The sequence below is a fragment of the Bison bison genome, unplaced genomic scaffold (assembly GCF_000754665.1).
Source record: "Bison bison bison isolate TAMUID 2011002044 unplaced genomic scaffold, Bison_UMD1.0 scf7180017863702, whole genome shotgun sequence".
Classification (NCBI taxonomy): Eukaryota; Metazoa; Chordata; class Mammalia; order Artiodactyla; family Bovidae; genus Bison; species Bison bison.
The window spans coordinates 3212541-3232397 of record NW_011494274.1 but is presented as its reverse complement, the minus strand read 5'-3'; the positions used below and the strand labels follow the sequence as shown (position 1 = coordinate 3232397).

General features: G+C 39.7%; 1 protein-coding gene across 1 annotated transcript in view; it reads left to right on the top strand.

The window, feature by feature from the left end:
• NDUFAF6 (NADH dehydrogenase (ubiquinone) complex I, assembly factor 6) overlaps positions 1 to 19478 on the top strand; it is a 35875-nt gene extending 16397 nt beyond the window's left edge. The window contains exons 4-10 of the mRNA XM_010833527.1: positions 1730 to 1852; positions 6262 to 6318; positions 7412 to 7514; positions 9195 to 9328; positions 10196 to 10297; positions 13641 to 13697; positions 18503 to 19478. Coding sequence (XP_010831829.1) covers positions 1730 to 1852; positions 6262 to 6318; positions 7412 to 7514; positions 9195 to 9328; positions 10196 to 10297; positions 13641 to 13697; positions 18503 to 18631 — 705 coding nt within the window. The 3' untranslated portion in view covers positions 18632 to 19478. The remainder of the gene's footprint in view (positions 1 to 1729; positions 1853 to 6261; positions 6319 to 7411; positions 7515 to 9194; positions 9329 to 10195; positions 10298 to 13640; positions 13698 to 18502) is intronic.
• Positions 19479 to 19857: the final 379 nt, after the last annotated feature.

Genomic DNA, 19857 nt, shown 5'->3' with positions numbered 1-19857 from the left:
CGATCTCACTTATAGTGGAATCTAAAGCAAAAGCAAAACAAACAAAAAATTCGCAAGCCCATAGATACAGGGAACAGATTGGTGGTCGCCAGAGACAGGGTTAGGAGATGGGTGAGAGGAGTGATTGTGGTTAAAAAGTAGAAACTTGGCATTGTAAGTAAATAAGGCGTGGGCATGAATGCACAGCTAATACTGTTACTATGCATTTGAGAGTTGCTAATAGAGCAGACCTTAAAAGCTCTTGACATACACAGATTTCTAATTTTGTGTGGTGATAATAGATATTCTATGGTGATCTTTCACAATATATAGGTAGGTAGGTAGGTAGGTAGGTTTAGTTGCTCAGTCATGTCCGACTCTTTGTGACCCCATGGACTGTAGCCCACCACGCTCATATCAAATCATGTTGTATACTTAAAGCAATGAAACTGTTATGTGTCAATTATAGCTCAGTTAGAAAAAATTTTCCTCCTAGATTTAGCATGCATTGATGATTCTTGCCAGAACTTAACAAGGCCATTCTTAATCAATAGTAAGTTAGGGAGAGAGTCTAGCAGTCTTTTAAAAAGTTAGTGAATGAACGAGTGAGTTTGTTTAAATGTACCACAGTAAAATTCACTTTTTGTGGTATATAGACCTATAGGTTTTGAAAACTGCTTCAAGTCCTGTAGGTACCATCAGAGTCGTGATACAGAACAGTTCCATCAGCCTGAAAGATTCCCGTATGTGTCCCTTTGCAGTCAGCCCCTGCCCTCTCCACAGTCTTCTCCATGTGCGTGAGATAAGCTTCTACCTTTTTGAGCCATAATTTCTGTATTTGTAGAATGAATGTGTTGATAAGGACCCTGTGAGTTTGTTCTGATGATTGTGATCAGGTAACATCATGGTACCTGCACAGGGCCTAGAACTTGTAGACATTTGATAAACAATATTTCCTTCTCTGCTTCCTCTGAAAAGCCTCTGGTTCTATTTACTAGGTTTATCGTCAGAGTTAAAAAATATTCTTGCTATCACTAACCAAGTGAGGATTGTTTTTCTTCCCTTCCACTTATTTTTTTAAAACTCCACTGGAAAATTTCAATCATATATAGAATGCAGTATGTCCATATACAGAGAGAGAAATATAATGAACCCTCATGTACCCCGTCACCCACCTCCAGCTGTTACCTGCTCAAGGCCAATCTTGTTTTTCATCTTTACTCCTCAGCCACATCAGGTTATTTTGAAGTTAAGTTTCAGATGAATTTTTCCACCTGCAGATATTTCAATTTGCATCTCTAAAAGAATTCACTTAAAAAAAATAACACTACTATTATTATATATTAAAAATTTTAAATAATTCCTTAATATCATTAAACATCTGGTGTTCAAATTTTCCTAGTTGTCTCTCTCTTTAAATCCGGATTCAAATAGGTCTATATGTGACTGGTTGATCTTTCTTAAATGTTTTTAAAACAAAATGTCCCCCCTCCTTTGTTTTTCCTTATAACTTTTTTAGAAGAATTGCTGGTATTTTTGAATGCAGACCTTGAGGATATTTTTGAATAAGCACCAAGTAATCTTTGGCTTTTACTTAGGTAACTCATAATGGTGACAATTTAACCGATATATAACTTCAAGGAAAAATTAAATGCAGAGAAGACTGAATTACGTGATTTTATGGTTATAAATAGTGATTTCTGAGACTCTGAGTAGTGCAGTTGTTAATGTTTTTAAACCCTGTTTATAGATTAAGGACTCTGTCTCTGAGAAAACAATTGGACTGATGCGAATGCAGTTTTGGAAGAAAACTGTGGATGATATATACAGTGACAATCCACCACATCAGCCTGTGGCCATTGAACTGTGGAAGGTAAAACAGAAACAGCTACTTTTCACTTGTAAGAATGTTGTTTAAGCATACTTTTTGTTACATACAAGTTGGATAGTGGCGATGGGGAATCTATCCTGAAAATATTCTTGGGCTCACGTAACGTTCAGATATATATTAGTTTTGACAGAATTTAAAATCATTAACAAGTAATTTACACACATCTTTAGTGTGTTTATTAAAAGAAGAAAGTCAGATATATATTAGTTTTGACAGAATTTAAAATCATTAACAAGTAATTTACACACATCTTTAGTGTGTTTATTAAAAGAAGAAAGTCAGATATATATTAGTTTTGACAGAATTTAAAATCATTAACAAGTAATTTACACACATCTTTAGTGTGTTTATTAAAAGAAGAAAGTCAGATATATATTAGTTTTGACAGAATTTAAAATCATTAACAAGTAATTTACACACATCTTTAGTGTGTTTATTAAAAGAAGAAAGTCAGATATATATTAGTTTTGACAGAATTTAAAATCATTAACAAGTAATTTACACACATCTTTAGTGTGTTTATTAAAAGAAGAAAGAGGAATTTGGTCTGTTTATGTTATAAATTATTTTCCACATGTTTGGTTGCAGAATTTAAGCCCTACAAATTTTGAAACAATGACATTTTAAATTTTCTATTCTATCTGCCAAGTAGCTCCTTATTCCAGTGCTTTAGTTCATACGCTGGACTGTAGAAAATGATGCATTGATCTTTTGTGCTCTTATCATTCCTAAAGCTGCCTTGTCTAGTTTCATAGAATTGCCTCTTTGTTGATGAAGTTTAGGTATCTGAGAATGGAAGCCTATGGGCGAGGTTGTTATTTGTACACTAAGATGTATTTGGTAGTTTTACATTAAAGCTCTATGGATTCCTCATTCACAACTAGCCTTACACAGTTTAAAAATACGTTGAACTAGCAGCAGAGAACAGGGTTTAGGCTCCTTTTGTCATTGATCTGTGTCCCTGTTGTCACATCGTAAGTGCCAGAAGACAGCGTCTGTCCCAGGAGCCTCTGACAGACCTGAGTGGTACACTCCTTCTCAGGTCTGTGCCCCAGCAGAGGCAGGCCCCTTTTCTTGGCCCCAGATTGACTTCACAGAACCTCAGTAATTGGACAACCAGGCCCCTCCATCAGGGACTGGGAAGGAAAAGTGGATGGGAAGCTCTTGAGTATCGGATTAGCTGTTTCCCTTTAGTCATCCCACTTCAAGAACTTCATCCTGGCTGACTCAGTTTAAAGGAAAGTTTCTCCAAAATCCAGAAACTACTTATTTTATATACAAACCTGACTGCGTTAGAAGTTTATGCTAAGACTTGTATTGAAGATTCTGGCCTTTGTCAGGAAATAACTTGAAAGATCAGAGATTTATTTAACATAAATTTATCTTGTCTTAGCTTCATTTAAATGCCAGAAGACATATCTGATTTACAGAATGTTTACATGTATGACAATTTGTCCAGTTTTAAAAGCTGCTTAAATTTTGATGATTAATGTTGGCCAGCTCTCTGATATGACAGGTATTACAGATTAACATGAACATTTGAAAGAAGCAGGTAGTGTTCAGAGCGGTTGTCCTGATTGTGTGTTTTTTACTTCTTCCCATTCTTCTGGAGCACATACTTATTGCGCCACTGTCCAGTCAGACTTTCCACTGATTGCTTAAAGAGCTTCAGGTTCTTCAGAAGATTAAATAGGGGAACAGAGAGTACATTCCTGCTGCGCTGTTTCATTGGTGCTTTTAGAGCACAGAATAGATGAATTCCTATAATTTCTAATAATTATAGCCATGATTTTTATTCCATTTGGCTTCTATTTGCAAAGTTTTGATACCTTTATTTAACAGGTTTTCAGCTTCTTATGTGTTTTTTTATCTTGATCTCTGATGTCCTTCAGAATCAGACAGAACTCTGTTTTGTGGTCAAGGAACTGCAGCTGTTACAGCGTCAGACTTGAGTAAATAGGAGTCTGACTTTTCAGTGGTTTAGTATCTGCTGAGTACTTTTATGTGCCAGGAATGGTGCTTGATGGTGTGGTTACAAAGATCAAACAAGCCCTGCCCTTCTCAGACATGTACAAAACAAAATGAGAGCAAGACTGAAGTGACTGAGGTATCCCAGGCTGATTCTTGGAACTGGGGGGAGAGGCCTGTGGGAGTGCTGCTGTGTAATTGTAGCAATGCTGAGAGCACTTCCAGACCAGCTCTTTGCAGCCCTCATAGCTTCTGCTGCTTTCCTGTCGGGCAAGGTGGGCTCCATTCTGCACACTTCCATCCTTTGCCACTTGCATGTGTGTTGATGAGCCTGCCAGCCTTTACATTAGTATCAGTGACATCTTAGAGTCTCAGTTGAAGTGTGGGATATCCTGGAGACTTTATGTTTCACTACTGTATTTCTTGTGAAAATATATTATACTTAGTGTTGACTTGGCACAAAAGCAGTGTTTACCTTATTTGGAAATAGCTTCAAAATTTTAGGAAGGTTACAAAATTAAAAATCTTGTAAGAACACTTCTATGTCGTTCACTCACATTTACCTGTTGTTAACATTTTATCCTATTTGTTAATCATTTGTGTGTGCTCACTCGTGTGTGTGTGTGTGCTGGCATGATCTCTGTATATTTTCACACATAATTTTTTTAAATCATTTGAGTATAAGTTGCATACGTCATGTCCCTTTATTTCTCAATACTTTAGTATTTCCTAAGAATACAGATATTCTCTTATTTAACCAGAATAGTTACTGACTTTAGTAAATTTAACTTTGAAATAACTTTCATCTGATTTTCCAGTCATATTCCAATTTTGTCAGTTGACCTAATGATATACATTAATGTATTTTTCCCCTCCATTGTAGGATCCAGTCAGGTATTTTTCAGTCATATCTGTTTAGCCTACTTTAATCTGGAACATTTCCATAGTTTTTCTTTGTCTTCTATGACATTGACATGTTTGAAGTGTATAACATCTTTTTTTTTTGTAGTAGAACATTCCTCATTTTGGATTTGTCTAATATTTTATCCTGCTTAGATGGTTCAGGTTATGCGCTCTTGGCCAGAATACTGCATCAGTGATGTATTCTTAGAGTGTCACATCTGGAGACACATTCTGTCCATCCGTCCTTTATTGCATTGTTCATTTTCATTAACATTCAAGATGTTGTCCGGTTCTCCCAATGTGTAGTCTACTGTATAATTAGAATTTCCCTTGCAACTAATCAACTTTAAGACAATGCAAATATCCTACTCCTCATCAGTTTCCTGTGAAACGTAACATTCACTGATGGTTCTTATCCAGTCTTTACTATTATGATTACAGAATGATAATGTCCCAACTCTAATGCTCTGTTCACATTTACCACTTGGCATGCTACTGTAAGCAACTGCTCTCAGTCTCCTATATTATTTATTTGTTTATTAATTATTGGTATAAACTGCATTTTTGTCCAGTATTTTATAAATCATTGCTTGCATGCATGCTTATTCGCTTAGTTGTGTCCAACTCTTTCAGACCCTATGGACTGTGGCCCACCAAGTTCCTCTGTCTATAGTATTTCCCAAGCAAGAATACTGGAGTGGGTTGCCATTTCCTCTTCCAAGGGATCTTCCCAACCCAGGGAATGAACCCTTGTCTCTTATGTCTCCTACACTGGCAGGCAGATTATACCTCATTACTGTACTTAATTATTTGGTATTCATATAGTCCCATATTTGGACAATGAGAGTCCCTTCAGACTGGCTCCTGTGTCCTAACATGCCTCCTATCTTTTTTTTTTTTTTTGCACTTTCTATTTTCTGGCACAATAAAATGGTTCAGGATCCTCTCGAATCTCCCTTTTTCCAGCTCTGGAATCCCCTTTTTTAGAGTCTGTTTCCTTTGATGGAAATGGTATTAGAGACCAAGATCTAAGCACTAAGTGTGCTCTTTCTTAATGGAGTGTCTTTACTTGTAAGATAACACTGTACCCTGCAGATTGTTTTCTTTGGAGCTGTATTAGCCTTTTCTTTTTTATAAAGTGGTTATTTTCATTAAATAGGGTCTTCATTTTATGGAAAGAAGTTTGTAATAAGCATGGAAGTCGAGGCATACCGCATAGAGAAGCTTGCTCTGCTTAATTCTTGTGTTTTTGTTTGTTTTGAAAGTGGATTCACTAATTACTACTGGTATAAGGAAAAGAGTAGTGAAAAAGTTTTGGATATATTATCTTTACTTGAAAATGTTTTAAAATGTTTTCTAGGGACATTTTCTTTTTCCCTAGGTTTTTAACATAGCTGTCTGGTGATGAGTTATTACAGATGTTCCCTGGCCTGGTTTTGTATTTGGTTTGTTTATGTTATTCAGGTCTACAGAAGTCATTTGTAGTACTTTCCAAAAACTTAAAACTTTTTTTTTTTTAGGCTGTCAGAAGACATAATCTGACTAAAAGATGGCTTATGAAAATCATTGATGAAAGAGTAAGTTGCAGTTGCTCAAGTCTTGTTTTTTCTCCTCTTTTAATCCTTATGCTAATTCTTCAGGGAAGAAATGTTTTAATATGTATATTAATATTTTGGAGGAAGCAGACTTTTAGAGAACTGTGCCATTTTATCTGTTCTCCATCACTGCATGCCACCTACCTCAGCTCCTACCCCGGTACCTGGAGACAGACAGGTGAACGGGCGTCCAGGCAGAGGCATGCATGTGCATATCATACTCTACTATTTTGGTGTTTTTTTAAAAATAGAAAATGTTCAGACTTATATAAAAGTAGAGAAAATAGTGTCACCTAGCTTTAATAGTTATAAACCCATGTCCAGTGTTTTTTCATTTTTTTTTCTACCAACTTCCCTCACTAAACCGTATTTGATTATTTTAAAGTAAACCCCAGACATGTTATCATTTGATCTGTAAATAAAACGTGTATAAAACAGATAATCAACAAGGACCTATTGTATAGCACGGGAAGCCCAGTTCCGTAATGACTGGGTGACTGAACAACAACACAGTCTAAGGTGGGGGCTTCCCTGATGGCTCAGTGGTGAAGAACCTGCGTGCCGATGAAAAAGTCACAGGTTTGATCCCTGGGTTGGGAAGATTCCCTGAAGGCCTCCCTGTCCCTTGTCATCTCCCAAAGTGTGCCCAAGTTCATGTCCATTGCATCAGTGATGCCATCCAACCATCTCATCCCCGAAGGCCCCCTTCTGTCCTCAGTCTTTCCCAGCATCAGGGACTTTTCCAGTGAGTCAGCTGGAGGAGGAAATGGCAGACCACCACAGCATACTGGCTGTGAGAACCTCATGAACTGTATAAAAAGACCTTAGACTTTAGAAGCAAGTAAAAATTAAGCCAACCCCACGTCTGTGGTGATTTGTGCATTGAGATTATTCCTGAGGTATTATTCTGAGGGGTGATTTGTAAGTAGTGAACATGTAGGATCTTATTTTATTGTGTAATAAACAGTTCATACCAATAGTTTTAATTATTTAATAGTCATTTCTTTAGGGGAAAAATTGTGCATTTTTAAAATAAGTTATTAACCATCAAACAAATAAAACATTTTGTTTGTAGGAAAAAAATTTGGATGACAAAGCATATCGTAATATCCAGGAACTAGAAAATTATGCTGAAAATACACAGAGTTCTCTTCTTTATCTAACACTAGAAATATTGGGTAAGTTTTTTTTTTTTTTTTTCCTATTTTATACTTCTCTTTCTTAAAGAAAATACTTTTTTTTAATTGAAGTATAGTCGATCTACATTATGTTAATTTCAGGTATGTAGGAAAGTGATTCAGTTACATATATACTTTTTTTTTTTCAGATTCTTTTTTGTTGTAGTTATAAGAGCTGAATATAGTTCCCGTGCTAAACCCTTGTTGTTTATTCTATATGATGATGAGCATCTGGCAGCCCCAGGCTCCTACTTCGCCCCTCCCACTGCTTCCCCTTTGGTAACTGCCAGTCTGTTTTCTAAGTCTGTAAGTCTGTTTCTGTTTTGTAAGTAGGTTCATTTGTATGATTTTTCAGATCCCACATATAAGTGGATCATACAGTATCTGTCTTTGTCTGATTTACCACTCAGTACGGTAATCCCTAGTCCATCCGTGTTGCTGCAAGTGGCAGCGTTTCCTTCTGCTTCTATGGCTGAGTCGTGTTCCCTTGTATGTGTGCACCACATCTTACTCTGTTCATCTGCTGATGGACAGTTAGGCTGTTTCTATGTCTTGACTATTGTAAATAGTGTTGCTGTGAATATTGCGGTGCATGTATCTTTTCAAATGAGAGTTTTCATCTTTTCTGGATATATGCCCAGGCATAAACTTGCTGGATCATATGGTAACTCTGTTATTAGTTTTTTAAGGACCCTCCATACTGTTAACATACAATTTGACAGTCTAACCAGTTTAACGTTAAAATTTTTCTTTGCACCAACTATAAAGGACTAGCTTTTCTGTTTCTTTCAAGGTAGAATGGAAATATAATAAATATATACCTTTCTTTGGAATGGAATGCAGACTAATGAAAATACCCAGATTCTCATAAAAGTACTTTAGCTGCCTCATGCTATAATTAATAATCTGGTAATTGCAGATGATTTTACTTTTTTATGCAACCCTTACTGTTTGGAAGCCCTATGACCTGACTCCTTTCTTCTTTGTCAATAATACTTTCCCATGTTTAAGACAAAGGTTGAAGAAATAAAACTCTGTAAGTTTTTATGAGATTTTTCTTAAAAAAAAAACAAAACCCCAAACTATGGAGTTTAGATATTTTTGCTCCTTTGACTCTATTCTAAGTTGGTGAGGGCTTATTGTCATGAGGATTGTAATGGAATTATTTGGGGCAAGGACAATACCATCCATTTGAAGAAAACAATATGTCTTTATGTCAGCCTAAAAGAATAATACAAGTCCTTGCCCAGTTTCCCAGGCCTGTTCTGCCTGCCCATTCAGTGACATGTTTGCCAACGCAGTGAAAGGAGGGCGCAAAGAGCAGAAAGTCTGTTAGGCATATACTTAAAATGAGGTCATATGGAAATTGCACTGAGGAGAAGAAATGCAAGACTTGCAGTGTTTTTCACAAGAGCTGATTAAAATTCCAAATGTGCTCTTGGTATGCTGTCGTCTGAGGAAACCTTCTATTTAAAAGTTGACGTTCAGAAGCCTGTTACTGGTAAATGATCAGCTTGTCTTTGTGCCCAGTTTTGCTCACATAAATCCTGTTTTTCAGATATGAAACACAGGATAAACACCTTTTACGTGTTAAGGTGATTTCCCTATGCTGCTTGTATTCACTTGTTACGCATTTGAAGAGAAAAGAGTGGCCTAATTGTTAGATTTCTGAAATAACAGGCATAAAGGATCTTCATGCAGACCATGCCGCCAGTCACATCGGAAAAGCACAAGGCATCGTCACTTGCTTGAGAGCCACCCCCTATCACGGGAGCAGAAGAAGGGTGTTCCTTCCCATGGATATCTGTATGCTGGTAAGGCTGTTACTTGGACTCCTAATTATTTACCTTAAGAATATGGGGAGGGACATTTCTCTTCTTGTTCTTTAGTCTGTTCTAGAGAAGGCAGTGGCAACCCACTCCAGTACTCTTGCCTGGAAAATCCCATGGGCAGAGGAGCCTGGTAGGCGGCAGTCCATGGGGTCGCAAAGAGTCGGACACGACTGAGCGACTTCACTTTCCCTTTTCACTTTCGTGCATTGGAGGAGGAAATGGCAACCCACTCCAGTGTTCTTGCCTGGAAAATCCCAGGGACGGGGGAGCCTGGTGGGCTGCCGTCTCTGGGGTTGCACAGAGTCGGACACGACTGAAGCAACTTAGCAGCAGTAATTTCTTTGAAACACATGTGTATTGCATTTTTGCTCCAGAGTTACCAAGTCAGAGTTTTATCAGTCAGGCATTTTAGGTCGTGGTGGAGCTGTGCGTAAGAAGGTCCAGAGAACCTCACTTGGTGTAGCCTCATTCCCTTCCAAGCAATTTCATAATTATTCCTAGTGTTCACCTTAGCCTGTTCTTTTATTTTAAAGGAGGAAGTAATCCTTCAGAAAAATTACTGTGTATGAGAACCTTTGTTTTCTGGATGAGGTTCATTATTGTCTGTTCTTTTAAATTTCTTAGCCGTTTGTTTATTTTGTTCCAGGTACTACTGTCGTTCCTTAGCATCTTGTTGCATGTTCTTCTAGGAGAGACAGTGTGTTTGTGTGTGACACGTACATATAGCTGTATTTTAAAAACCAAAAGAGCATTTTACTGTACATATTGTTCTATCACCTGTTGTCTTGAGCTGAGTTAGTTTTAAGTGTGCTCTTTGATTCCTAACGTAATGCGCATTTTCCTACGTAGCACGGTGTTTCACAAGAGGATTTTCTACGGAAGAGTCAAGATAGAAATGTGAGAGACGTGGTGTATGACGTGGCCAGCCAGGCACACTTGCACCTAAAGCACGTAAGTAGCCTCCTTTAGCCGAATCATTTAGGAAACCGTTGTTTCTAGCTGTGGCTACTCCTAAGGCTTGGTTGTAGCGTTTTCTGTTTAACAGTGTGTATCCATTGCTCAGTGAAATCTCAGCAAATGTATCTTAGGGACTATTGTAAACTTTTTCCACTTTTTAAAAATCCCCCTTTCTCCTCCTCAGCTTCCTCAGTGAGGCTGTCCTGGGACTCGTCTGCTCACTGTTTCTCTGTCTCTCAGGGGAGAGTGTGTCTTCCTGCCTGGTCAAGGCTGATGCCTCTCCTCTTCCGCCCTTCCAGAACTTTACATCCTCAGCAGTTCCCAGCTGGTGTTTTCAGCTGGCCTCTCTGACAGCTTGCCCCGTTTATCTTCTAGTTTGTTGCTACTGTGTTTAGTGAGCAGCCCATGGGACCCTTCTGTTTCTTACTTTTCCCTCCCAGTTAACCTTTTTTGAATACACGTTCTATGTGTATTTTTACTTCAAGGCCCTCACCACTGTGACCCTGTTCACCGGGCTCTTAATAATCATCTCTAGTAAATCATTTCCTATTGCCACATTTGAAAGAGTATCTGATTTATTGCATTCTTAAACCCTCTTGGTAGCTTCAACCTGATTGCTTCCAGGATATGAGTGAATGCCATAGGAATTGCAGGGGAGTCCAAAGGGCTGTGCCTCTCCTGTGGCTCAGTCTTATTTCGTACCTGCGACATCTCCTGAGAGAGATTTGTAGGGGAAATCGTGTCACTGAGACCATGGTGGTCTTTGAATCTTGCAGGTATACTCATTCTCAGTATACAATGTAAGAGCAAATTTGTTGCAGCAAGTATTTTTGTAACTTATCTAGTTTGCTCAGTCAAAATAGTTTCTGAAATTAAAATTTCCACTTAAGTTATTAAAGCCCAGAAAGTACAAAGACATGATTCTCATATTTAATACTTTGTGGTTGTTCAGTTGCTCAGTTGTGTCCGACTCTGCAACCCTGTGGACTGCAGCACACCAGGCTTCCCTGTCCTTCATTATCTCCTGGGGATTGCTCAGACTCATGTCCTTTGAGTCGGTGATGCCATCCAACCATCTCATCCTCTGCCATCCCCTTCTCTTGTCTTCAGTCTTTCCCAGCTTCAGGGTCTTTTCCAATAGTCAGTTCTTTGCGTCAGATGGCCAAAGTATTGGAGTTTCAGCTTCAGCATCAGTTCTTCCAGTGAATATTCAGGGTTAATTTCGTTTAGGATTGACTCGTTTGATCTCCTTGCAGTCCAAGGGACTCTCAAGAGTCTTCTCCAACACCACAGTTCAAAAGCATCAATTCTCTGGCTTGGTCCAATTCTCACATCCGTACTTGACTGCTGGAAAAACCACAACTTTGATTATATGGATCTTTGTTGGCAAAGTAATGTCTCTGCTTTTTAATATGCTGTCTAGGTTTAATACTTACCAAGTAATTTAATACTTACCAACTAATTCAGCCATAATAAGTCATTAAAAAATAAAGAGTGTCTGATTTAGGGAGGGTAGATATTTTACATGTATGTATGTGAATGTATATACATACATATATACATATAATGAGCTTCCCCAGTGGCTCAGCAGTAAAGAATTCATCTGTGATGCAGGAGATGCGGATTCGATCCCTGGCTCGGGAATTCCCCTAGAGGAGGGCATGGCAACCCACTCTGGTATTCTTGCCTGAAAAATCCTATGGACAGAGGAGCCTGGCGGGTACAGTCCATGGAGTCGCAAAGAGTTGGACACGACTGTAGCGACGGAGCACAGCACCAAGCACACACATAACAGAGGAAGAAGCGACTAGACTTGATAACTGATTGGATCGTAGCAGGGTCAGGGAGCAGGAAGGGGAAGGTTTCATGAAGTTCAAATATAGATTGTGCTAGTGCCAGTCAGAGACTGCAGTAGAAAAGCAGTGGTGTGCTGGCTGCTGATCAGTAGTCTTCTGGGCATCACTGAATTTAAGGGGATTCGAAGGCATTTAAGGAAGTGGGCCAAAATGCAGATTGCAGGATGACGACTGTAAGAGGAGGTCAGAACTGGAGATACAGCCTGGGGAGTCATTCAGGTGGAAGGCTTAGGGTTAAAGCTCCAGGTGTGGATACGCTGTTGTCCAAAGACAGTGTATATTTAGACAAGAAGGCCAAAGGCTGAACCTTGAACCCACCTCCAGTTCTCAGGTAGGAAGGAGAACTCAGAGTCAGTGTGTTGGAAACCTAAGGGAGGAGCAGATTCCAAGAACGGGAAATACTAAAGTCCTGCATTCCTTAGAGAGATTGAAGAGAAAAGAGGGGTATGCTGATCAGTAAATTGTGAATGATCTCGAAGAGAGCAGTTTTAGTAGATGGAGTAAAACCGGAGTACAGTGGGTTGAGAATTGAGTCAGGGAGTAGAAGTAGTTTCTGACGATGTAAACAAAGGCCTGTAGACAGAAGTGGGCTTGGGGAGGGTGGAGGGTGGGCATTACTCCGGGTGGGTCGAGGCTTTGTAGTCCAGGGCATTAGGGAGCTGGGTTGGATAGGTAAGATTAGATTCAAGATGCGGAGGCCTTTGAATTCTAAGATGAGTAGTTGAGACATGATCTATCAGGGAGTTAAGTTAAACAATGACTTTATGACATTAATTTGGCTGCTTGTGTGACATGAATTAACGGTAGGGGAACACAGACGCAGGAAGCGTGGCTGGGAGGGTCTTATAGTCATCTAGGCAAGAGAGGCTGACATCCAGGCTGGGGAGGTGCTGGGACTGATGTGCAAATACAGTCGACCCTTGCACAACCACAGGGCTTAGGGTGCCAGCCTTCCACGCAGTTGAAAATCCACACATCATTTACAGGTGGCCTTCTGTATCCAGGGTTCCTCTGGGTGTGGCGGGGGGCAGTGGTGGTCAAAGTTGTGGCAGCTGGAAATGCGAAAACCAAATGACAGAGAGAGTAGAATTCTTGGGACTTGCCTGGTGGTCCAGTGACTGAAATCCCACGTTCCCAATGCAAGGGGCCCGGGTTTGATCCCTGGTCAGGGAACTAGATCCCACATGCTGCAGCTGAAAATGCTGCATGCCACAGTTAAAACCTGGCGGAGTCAAATAAAATAAATAATTTTTTTTTAAAGAAGAATAGAATTCTTAATATAGTGCCTTTTCCTGATTTCTTTAGGTTTGGCAAGTTAATCTCAACCAGCAGGAGATAACTGTTTTCTTGTTTTCAAGAAAGGCCCTAGCGATGCTGTTTGAAACTGCTGGTGTTGTTTTGTGTTCACTTTCAGAGGGAGAGGGTTAATTTCCAGAAATACTTGTCTTTCAAACCAGTTTTCTTTTGTCTTCCCTTTTTAGGCTAGGTCCTTCCACAGAAGTGTTCCTGTGAAAGCATTTCCTGCTTTTCTTCAGACTGTAAGTAGGTTAACAGAATAAGTTGTTTAATTATTAAAGCAGATGTGTATAGCCTTTTTTTTAAATAAGGTTTCCAGTGCAGTTCTTTAGTCTGTAGTATTTGTTTTTGTTTTCGTCCCTTAGGGTAGGTTTTGTTGGTTAACGTTCTGCTCTTGGTGAAGGTCATGCCTGTGTTCCCCAGAGGCAGGTGAGTGGAATTATCGTTAGTGCTGACTGCAGCCAGACCACGTTGGTTTGAATTTGCTTTGTCACTTACTGTGGAACAAGTTCCTTAATCATTATGTTCCTCAGTTTACTCATAGGTAAAATGGGACTCACAGGATAAACTACCTCATAGGAGTGTTAGGCTGCTTCTAGCCATATAAGTATGACCTAATGGTGTACTTATTAATTTTTTTCTCAATAGTGACCATATTGTAGCACTGGTTCCTGAAAGTGCAGTGCTGAGCTGGCTGCATCAGAATCATCTTGGAAAGCCTCTTCAAAAATACTGATTCCTGGGGTCTTCTTACTAAGACTCAGACTCTTGGGGTTGTGGGGGGCATTCCTAAGAGGATTTGTGATGATTTTTATTTTTTTAATTACCCAGGTGATTCTGATGTATAGCCAGGTTCAGGAACCATTGTTGTAAAATACATTAAAAAATGAGAACAACTTCCGGTTAGTAGCACCTAATATGGGAAACAGATTCTGAGCTAGAGCATGTCATACATTATTCTTCAGTGTGGTTTACTTCATTTTGTAGACCAAGGTTCAAAGATTTGTGATGTTTGAAAATGGAAAACTCAAGCATTTTCTACAGTACCAAACATATCTTCTACCTTTCTCCCTAAAATATGTTCCAAGATGCTCTTCTGTTCCTTGACATCTTTTGTCCTAGGTCTCAGATCTGAGTGTTTGAAATCATTTTGTTTCTTTACTGAGTTTACTTATTATGAAAGTAATACATTAATATTTTAGATGTTCATATAACAAGAGGCAAAAGAAGAAATTGGAATCTTTTCTCAATTCTATCCTTTCCAGAGATAATGTCTGTTCATCTTTTCGGACTTTTTATATTCATATAATTATATATGTGTTTTTGGTATAAATGAGACGTTAAGCCTCTCTTTCTGTGTCAACACATTCTAAATCACCATTTTTAATTGTTATTTATTTGATCATTTGGTGATGTACCATCACCTATTTTGAATTACAAGCCGCAAGAAGATTAAATACTGTTTTGTTCACTTTTGTGGAAAAAAAGGTTGTTCTCAACTCTGGTTGTCCATCAGAATCACTTGGGGGAACTTTTAAAACAAAACAATGTTGGGCTTATCTCTAAACCAACTAAATCACAGTATATAAGAGGTGGGATCTAGGCATTGATACCACTTACAAGTTCCCCCGGAAATCATGAAGTGCAGCTAGGCCAAGAACCAGTCTTTTGGGCTGGTGGCGTGGTCCCTGGCCTGGCAGTATCTGCCTGGGGTCATGTAGAAATGCACATTTGGGGGTCTGCCGCAGACCTAATGGATCAGAGACTCCTCGGGCTGGAGCCCAGTTCTCAGTTTCCAAACTGTGCGAGGAGAAAGTGGCGGGACTGCATGACAGTCCCGGGGAGCTGCTGCTGTCCTACTCCTCATCCCAGCCGGGGCATGCATCACCCCATGTGCTGTGTGTGGGGGGCATCTGTTAATTACTTTCTTCAAAGAAAAGGTTCTGCTGTTTGAAAATGACTCGTCCGGGGTAGCATATGTTGTCCTCTATAGATGAGGTTTTCAGAAAAGTGAAGTGCTAGTGAAAGTCGCTCAGTCGTGTTCAACTCTTTGAGACCCCATGGACTATACAGTCCATGGAATTCTCCAGACTAGAATACTGGAGTGGGTAGCCTTTCCCTTCTCCAGGGGATCTTCCCAACCCAGGGATCAAACCCAGATCTCCTGCTTTGCAGGCAGATTCTTTACCAGCTGAGCCACAAGGGAAGCCCAAGAATACTGGAGTGGGTAAGCCTATTCCTTCTCCAGCAGATCTTTCCAACCCAGGAATCGAACTAGGGTCTCCTGCGTTGCAGGCGGATTCTTTACCAGCTGAGCTACCAGAGAAGCCCATGGTTTTCAGAAGCTATATTCAGAAATTATAACATCTTTGAAAATTTCACAATGAATTTGTTACCTTGAACAATTTATTTGCCATTAGCCAGACTTTGCTTGGTGAAGGAAATGGCAGCCCACTCCAGTATTCTTGCCTGGAGAATCCCATTGACAGAGGTGCCTGGTGGGCTGCAGTCCATGGGGTCGCAAAGAGTCAAACATGACTGAGTGACTCACTCACTCAGACTTTGAACCAAATCCTAATTTGTGAATGCTTAGTTGAGCTCTAATTTTGAGGTCTGTTTCATTTGTATTTCAGTGAAATCTTCTCCTGATTATAAAAGCAATATATTCTCATAATAGAGATTTGGACAATATAAAAAGAATATTAGAAGAAAATAACTATCATACCATAAATAGCACAGTTCCTGGACCCAGAGATAAAAGCTATTTACTCTGTTCTTTTTTTTTTTTTTAAACTTTACATAATTGTATTAGTTTTGCCAAATGTTCTTTTTTTTTTTTAATGAATTTCTGTGTGTATTTAAAAATCACGCTTTAAAAAATAAAATAAAATAAAAATCATGCTTTATATGGTAGTGTCCTATTTATCAAGCATTTAACCACATCATTAAAAATATTTATTAATATTTAATGGCTGTATAATTCTTTATTATGTGCTTGCACCTTAATTTCAGTAACTTTTCCTGTAATTGGATATTATGAAACTATTAAAATGTACATAATAAAATTCTTAGAGATGAAAAGTTAATCACAATATATTGAGTGATTCAAAAAAGCAGGTTACGGTAGAGTCCAGTGGTTGAGAGTCCTCCTTCCAGTTCAGGGGACACACAGGTTTGATCCCTGGTCTAGGAAGATTAAACATGCCGCAGGGCAGCTAAGACGGTCACCACAGCTAGAGAAGCCTGCATGCCACAGTGACGATTTCACACAGCCAAAGAATGAGTTACAGAACATTATGAATAATATGAGCTTTTTTCCCCCAAAAAACAAAGAGAACATGTGAGAGCCCATAAAATACCTTCAAAAGGTTTTTCTTTTATTCTTTTTTAAAGTGTTTTTTATTTGATATCTACAAATGAGTATATATATACGTATGCACGTATTGTGAAGCATAACATAATGAACACCCATGAACCCACTGCTCCATCCAGGACCTAAAATGTTGTTGTTCCATTGCGCTCACGTGTTTTCCCCATCTCATCCCCTTCTGCCTTCCTCCTCCAGGTAGCTGTCCTGGACTTGGTATTTATTATTCTAAAAATGCTTTTCCCATTTTGTATATTCCTAACCAGTATGTTGCTCAGTTTTGTTTTTGAGCTTTATAAAAATGGATCATTTTCTGTTTGTTTATTATAGGTTACACACACACACACATATAATGTTGCTAAGATTTATCCATATTATTCTATCTAAATACATTTTAATTTCACTGCAGCTTAATATTTCATCATGTGAACATTTTATTTATCTATTTGTTTCTGTCAAAGAACTTCTGGACTGTTTCCAGGTCTTTGGCAGCTGTGTGCGTTCATGCACATACCTGATGTGTGTATATAAGTTGAGAGATTCAGAAGTGGAGACTGAATTGATACGTAAACTTACTCGTTGATAGTGTATGGGAGAAACCTAGTCCTGTAGACGGGCCCCAGCCAGCTGTGGACACCCAGGTCGTGCCGCAGAACTCCAGGGGGTGCTGTGCGCGTGGGTGAGAGGGCGGTGGGGCCGCTTTGCGTCGTGCAGTGCCAAACTAGGTGCCTCTCTGTGTAATAAGAAGTTATTGCAATATGTTAAAAATTTACAGATTAGTAACATTGAAATCCATGAAGAGCACTGCCCATCGGCAGTGTTTTCTAACCTGCCCCCCGCCCCACCCCAATCCCAGAGAAAACTTTGCCGAGTTTTGTGTGATGGGGGAGCATGGCGTGACCTCTGAGGGACCTGGGATTGTTCTCCCTGGTTGCAGATTTTCTTCTAACAAGAATATGGAGACTCTGAACTTTTTCACAAAATACTGTTTTAAGCAACTTGGGCTCCCGCTCATGGCACAGTGCATTTCTGTGGAGGGTTGGGCTGGGGAGGGTGTTCCTTTTCCTTAATTGAAACACCACTTTTGTATCGGAGAAGGCGATGGCACCCCACTCCAGTACTTTTGCCTTGAAAATCCCATGGACAGAGGAGCCCAGTAGGCTGCAGTCCATGGGGTCGCTCAGAGTCGGACAGGACTGAGCTACTTCACTTTCACTTTTCACCTTCATGCATTGGAGAAGGAAATGGCAACCCACTCCAGTGTTCTTGCCTGGAGAATCTCAGGGACGGGGGAGCCTGGTGGGCTGCCATATATGGGGTCGTACAGAGTTGGACACGACTGACAGGACTTAGCAGTAGCAGTAGCAGTTTTGTATTCTACAGAATCTAGTAATAAAATAGGGCAAATCATTTCTTTTTTACATTTTGACCAGAACACTATAAATTACGATCCAAATTAGCTTGATAGTCCTAGCTCTGTGATACAGTTAGCTTCATAACTTCCAGATTTCTTAGAAGATGTCTTTATTTTCTCGCTTTTAAAAATTCTCGTTTACAGTGTTAGCATGCAGAAGACCATCTCAGGAATACTAAAGTAGCCTTAATACCTGCTGGTTTTATTTTTGTTTCTTTAAAAGACTTAATCTATATGATCTGGTGACCATTATTCTCTTTTTCTAGGTTGCTCTGGAGGACTATTTAAAGAAAATTCAGCAAGTGGATTTTGATCTATTCCACCCATCTTTACAGCGGAAGAATACTTTGCTCCCATTATCTTTGTATATTCAGTCATGGAGAAAAAGATACTAAAATAATGTCATGGCACTGATATTTATTAGTTTTACGGAAGTGTCCTTAGTTTAGGGTTCTTGTTTACACACAACAGGAACTACTTAAGGAAAAAATGAATTTATCGGGGGAGTGTGTAGGTCACAGAATGGATGAGAAGTTGCTGTGGGGCCAGGCGGCCAGGATTCTGCCCCGCCCCACCCTTGTCGGCAGCATTGCAGACCTTCCGGGGAGTGGAGCCCGTCCCAGCTGCACTGAGGCTGCTGGCCGTGCTTCCGCCGCCAGAGGGCAGGGGAGTGGCAGCTCCCCTCCCTCTCTCACCGTTGCAGAGGAACCGGGAAGGGGCTGAAGTAGGACTGGGTTTGTATGCTGAGCAGCCAGACCCCAGGCATCCAGTACAGCTGGGAAATGCGTTTATCTAGGGATCACGAAGAGTGAAGTGAACATCAGTGTTTGAGGCCTTTATATCTCTAACGTTTATTCTTTCCCACCCTGTGAAAATTTGTCCGTGATGATACAATAACTTCTTTAGGGTGGCTGACTATCAAGGGCTCCAATCCTAATGTAATTTTAGGTCTGACTTGAAGGCTTTTACTTTTATGTTTACCTTTTTGCTTCACTCTCTGTCATCGAGTATTATCATCATGAACAAAACTCTTCTTAACAAAATGTGTTAATGTAAATTAAATTAACAAAATTGTGTTAAAAATTGATTAAGAGGATACTCCATTTTTAAAAACTAGTGGACTAGTTGAGCTTCCCAGTTAAAAAGCTCTGTGCCATGTACTTTGACCAGTGTTCTCATCTGATCTTCAAAACAATGAAACAAGAAACGTTTGGGGATTAAAAGTTTTAATTATAAAATACATACTAATTGCAAAAAGCAGAATTATTTGCATCACTCATAGTTGGCAGATCTGGATTGTGAATGAGTCTCTAGCTCCCAGCACTGGATTCCACCCTGGTTTCCTTTTCTTGTGTTTTTAGTGGTCTTGTCTCCTGCCCACTCCGCCTCCCTTGTACCGTTTCTCTGTCTCATCTCAAGTCTTTGGTTTCAGCTATGAATAAGTGCCTTGGAGAAGGCGATGGCACCTCACACCAGTACTCTTGCCTGGAAAATCCCATGGACGGAGGAGCCTGGTAGGCTGCAGTCCATGGGGTCGCGAAGAGTCGAACATGACTGAGTGACTTCACTTTGACTTTCCACTTTCATGCATTGGAGAAGGAAATGGCAACCGACTCCAGTG